This window comes from Necator americanus, chromosome I (assembly GCF_031761385.1).
Source record: "Necator americanus strain Aroian chromosome I, whole genome shotgun sequence".
Classification (NCBI taxonomy): Eukaryota; Metazoa; Nematoda; class Chromadorea; order Rhabditida; family Ancylostomatidae; genus Necator; species Necator americanus.
In genome coordinates, this window is record NC_087371.1 from 14,264,489 (window position 1) to 14,264,776 (window position 288).

A 288-nucleotide genomic window follows, 5' to 3' on the forward strand; every position below is an offset into this window, starting at 1 on the left:
ATGGGCTGTGGTAGGAAGGAAGTCGCTCTATTAGGACAGCAACAGAGTTCACAAGAGCTGTGTCGTCATAAAATCGCACCGCTGTCAATTAATGATTACAGATTGGGCGCTATGATGATGTGGCATCCGATCGATGATCACAAGTCTGTAGAGATGGCATCGTTTCTGCAATACGCAGCTGGTAGCCTTTTATGGGCAAATGCTACAGATGGAACTACGAAGGACCGCGGTGGCTGCGACTTGACACTAAAAACTTCAGCGATGTGTTTTTTATTCGAAGAATGTTAG

The 288-nt window shown here is 45.8% G+C and overlaps 1 protein-coding gene across 1 annotated transcript; it reads left to right on the top strand.

The window, feature by feature from the left end:
* On the top strand, nucleotides 1-288 carry RB195_005527 (uncharacterized protein; the record flags this gene model as incomplete). The annotated part of the gene is made up of 1 exon (XM_064178082.1): nucleotides 1-288. The coding sequence occupies one exon, from the start codon at nucleotides 1-3 to the stop codon at nucleotides 286-288; it is 288 nt and encodes a 95-aa protein (XP_064035165.1).